Source organism: Macrobrachium nipponense, chromosome 22 (assembly GCF_015104395.2).
Source record: "Macrobrachium nipponense isolate FS-2020 chromosome 22, ASM1510439v2, whole genome shotgun sequence".
NCBI lineage: Eukaryota > Metazoa > Arthropoda > Malacostraca > Decapoda > Palaemonidae > Macrobrachium > Macrobrachium nipponense.
In genome coordinates this window covers 79,602,619-79,607,233 of record NC_087213.1, presented here as the reverse complement: position 1 = coordinate 79,607,233, position 4,615 = coordinate 79,602,619, and the positions used below count along the sequence as shown (strand labels likewise).

General features: G+C 41.0%; 1 protein-coding gene across 1 annotated transcript in view; it reads right to left on the bottom strand.

Annotated features, from left to right (window-relative positions):
• Nucleotides 1-364: 364 nt before the first annotated feature.
• Nucleotides 365-4,615, bottom strand: part of LOC135198327 (uncharacterized protein DDB_G0271670-like) — a 168,397-nt gene continuing 164,146 nt past the window's right edge. The window contains exons 6-7 of the mRNA XM_064225898.1: nucleotides 1,408-1,633; nucleotides 365-565 (exon numbers count right to left, since the gene is read on the bottom strand). Of these exons, the coding sequence (XP_064081968.1) occupies nucleotides 365-565; nucleotides 1,408-1,633 (427 nt within the window). The remainder of the gene's footprint in view (nucleotides 566-1,407; nucleotides 1,634-4,615) is intronic.

The window sequence follows — 4,615 nt, the reverse complement described above, 5'->3', positions numbered from 1 at the left end:
ATATAAAGTAGGACCTCGATCATCACACCCTCGTTTGTTTTTTCGAGTCGAAGAGTGAAGAGTTCGGGGAATATAAATACCAACACTCCTCAAACCCAATAAGGAACATGATGAATCACCTCCTTGTTTTCGCGAGAAAGCTCCAAGCACTCAGGCGCCCGACGAGCGCCCTTGTAACGGGGTCTACTCCTTCCACGCAAGACATGATAGGGGGGTTAAATTCCTTTGTTGCGACAGTGATTTGTGATCCCGCTTGGAGTATATCGGCGGTATTTATCGGTATCTAGAGAACCGATAACTTCCCTCCTATCCCACCGCCGGGGAGGCCCCCTTTCCTTACTTTCCCGTAGGCAGGTCGGGGGCATTAACGAAACATATCGCTGGGATGATCGGCCAGATGAGATGCACCACTGAAATATTTGACTCCGGAGACATGGAAGAAATATGTGAGGAAGACGAAGGGGGGCTCTCGGGCAGGGGAGGGAAGGGAAGGGAAGAGGAGAGGGGCAGCAGTGGATCGCCGTTTCATAAGGGAAAAAGAAGGACGTCTTCGACGCAGAGACACCTGACAATGGGAGTCTGAAAGGAACGGGGTCTTTCTACTAGGAGGGGTCCTCCTTCCAAATTCCGCCATCAGGGGTCAAGACCAAGGGAAGATGGATAACCAGGAAGGGATGGCGATGTGGGAGGAACAGGATACTGAAATGCCTTCAGCAGAATGGCGGAATTCACGAGTTATTTCATCTCCGGCTTAAGATGCAACTTGGTCTTTTGGCTTCCTACGACAGTAATGTTCACTGAAATTACAGCTGGTGTACAGCTATTTATTTGTAGCACATTCGTTCTTTGAAACGATTAGCTGAAGTACTGAACAGTAGAATCGTTAAAAAAATCATAGCCTAACTCTAATGATACAAAATATCTGCTATTAAATATCGTGCCTAAACACTGAGAAGTATATAAATTTTTTTTTTCTTCATGAATGCTAACTTCGGCAAAAATAGCACTCATAATTATGTTAGCAATTGCACAATACATGGAAAATAATCAGAATTTTTACACAAGACTGAATTAGTTGCTTGAAACTCGCTAAATTACATACAGCCTATATATATCTAATTCGAAAAAATGCAGAGAAATAAGCCCAACCTACATTAGTTCAAGTAGAAAAACAGTATCGATACCTTGCAATAATGAATAGTTTTTTTTTTTTTCAAAAAATCTCATAAAATTGCAGTGGCGAGAGACGATGAGAGCACCGAGGCAAAAAGGGGAATCCGTGAGAGAGAAAGGGGAGACCAGGGGAAGGAGAGGTGCGAATAATGTGTTGAAGTGGAAGGGGGGAAGGGAAGGGGAAAGGGGGAAGGAGGAAGGGGATAGGGGAAGATGGAGTGTGCAAAGACAAACAAGGTAGTGGGTGTTGAGCGATGCAGGTTGTCCAGGTGCTGACGTTGACGGAGAGGTCTTCTTGCATCCTAGTGGTACCGGCGGGATAAGTACTGCGCCAAGGGAGTGATGAACGGCGCCCAACCTATCGCCTGCATCTGCTAAATGTGGCCAGTTACCAGCTTTGTCTGCATAATAGTGGACTATACACCACGCCGGAGCTTCCTCCTCCGGCTCACTACTTCGGCTACAGACAAAAGTTGAAGGTCCGGCCCAGCAACATTAAGGGGAAGGGGTGAAGGGACGCTGCCTGATTAAGGCAAAGAGGTGGAGGGGATGTCAATCATTAAAGGGAAGGGGTAGGAGATGCAGCTTCATTAGGGAAGGGTGGGGGGGGGGGGGGGATATTACACGCTTATGGACCATGACTGGGAAGTCAGAAAAGGTGGCATACGTACTTTAGGACAGCGGAGATAGGGATTACAAAGTGATGAAGCCAACAGGTGCATTCTTGTATTTCATGTCCAAGTCGCCACCAGAAACGAGATCTCTAAAGAGTTCATTCTTGCATCAATTGGGCATTTATAAATCCTGACCTACTTTTCCTTTATTTACTCTGAGGAAATCGGCATTCTTTTTCAAATCACACAATGTCTTCGACTGCCAAGCACTGGACTTTCCTTTCTGATTCTGCTTCTTCCGACTTTTATTTTTTTTCCTTTATGGGTGCTCCTTGTAGCTTCCTTCTTAGTTAAGCATCATCTACCTTCCTTTGCCTTCTTCCTGCTTCCTTCGGGTCTGGGCTACAAAAGGGCAATAGGTCGCCCTTCCCAAAGGCCCTATATATATATATATATATATATATATATATATATATATATATATATATATATATATATATATATATATATATATATAATATATATGTGAGAGAGAGAGAGAGAGAGAGAGAGAAACTATTAAAATTCATTTATTACAAAACATGGCTGACTTCTCATATATTTCCCTAATTCTAATAGCATTACTTTCGACGGAACAGGTTGAATATTTCTTCCGGGCTAAACATTTTTTATAACTAAATCAGAGCAAAAGTTTCAATAAACCATCTGTTGTTCCCCAGCGATCGAGATCGCAGCAATAAAAAGGACACAGGATATGCTGGTGCAAATGCGAAAATATGCATATATTATTTTGATGGATTTTAGTTGGTGTTTCTTTACTTTTGTAAGTAAACTTTGTGGTATATTCAGTCAGCAAGAAACAGTAAAAAGTAAATTCACGTTAAAGTAACAATTCCCTCTCAGCAAAGATCTCTAGCGTAAGCTAATCTAAATGTCTTTAATGATATCGTTTCTCCAGTAGCTAATACAAATCCTTCTCTCAAAATACCAGATAAAATGAGATCAAAGTAAGGTTTTCCAGAGAAAATGACATATAATATGACAGAAAACGCGTTTATTTTTAAATGTATCTATTTCAATGCATTTTCAGAATATCCTGATCTGGATCTCTAAATCTAGAGGGCAACTGACGGCGACGAATCACTAAAAAAAATTAATTAATTCCTGCATATGTGATGCAGCAGTCCAGTTGAGATCAATTGCACTTGAAGGAAGGAAATGGCTTCATAGGAAGTAAAAGTACAGAGGAGCAACTATAAAGATGACTATCTGGTCGTATGTTGGTTCACCAGATGAAGTCTCCTCCTTAATTCACTCAACCTCAAGATGATTTATTAGGTCAGGTAGAAATATTTACGAAGAAAGAAAAAATGACCGCGTCTCAGCTGCAAGGCTTGAAACCAAGGCTATAGAGAACGGAAGATTGCGGGTTCCGAGCGCTGACATTTCCTGAAAATCATTTTAAACCTCCGTAGTCTCAGGATATTTCCAAATATTCGTGACGTCACGAGAAGGGGACGATCCCATTGGCTCCTGAAGGCCGGAACGTGATCAAGCGTTCACGCTGGACGCTGCTGGAGCGAAGGCCTCCATAGCTGTCCACTGGCAGAGTCGCCCGTGTCCAGCCAACAAATTTAAGGCCTAGAATGGGCGTTTCGTACCACGCCCAGGTTTCCCCGCCCCTTTCCAACCCTATGCTATCCTCCCACGCACCGGTCTCATTCGGCCCTCTTCCTACGCAATGCAGATTTACTCACAGGATACTGCCTTCCAACTCAAGAAGGACTCCGAAGGATTCACCGGTAACTCACCACTCTGACAATTCTGATTTATATAAATTTCTATGTATGTATGTCCGTATGTGTGTTATATATTATAATTATTAATATTATAATATATTATATTTATATATATATGATATATATAATCATATATATATATATATATATATATATATATTATATATATATATATATTATATATATAGATTATACATACATACATACACACACACACACACACACGAACACGCACATATAATATGTATGTGTGTATGTATGTATATATATATATATATATTAAATGATTTTACGTAATACGACTAACTTGATTTTTGCACGCCCAGAGTCCCTATGAAAATAATTTTCCAAGACATTTTACAAGAAATTTCTATTCTGTTTATATTCCAATAAGAAGGAGACCTCTTTACGTTTAAATTACATATCAATTGCTGCTAGACATCTCCAATTCAGCCTGAGATGAAAGAAGCTCCTTAATTTGCGGGGTAAATGCTGATCTACAATTTACAGACATTAATAAACAGCATAAAGAATCGTCTACATCTCAAGGCAATCATATTTATTCAGTAACCTTGGATCCCTACGTAAATCTCCTGAGCGCAGAATGAGGGGTTGCGCCTCTATCCACTTTGATGTTCACCACAGTTTCATTTGAGAAATAAGTTAGTCATGACCAAGATTCATGTACAAGAAGTAGCCCTGTAGTAGCCTAACCTACATGCTACATTTCCCCTAAGCTGGGATAACTCTAGAGAAAAAAAGATATGACTCACTGTCACATTCAACTCTTTAACTAGAATCAGAAAGAAAGTCTAGGGGGAACAAAATGTTCACATATATCACACGCTTCACAAACCAACACAGAGGTCAATTAGTAGTGATGAAGACCAGCAAACGCAAACGCTTCACCACTCACATTTCTCTTGCTTGCATTCCAGCGCTTCCTGGGAATCAAAGCCCTTCCATTCCAAAACCGCCCCCATCACATCTAGCCAGTATTTTCCTCCAATCCTCTTTTCCCTCAAGATT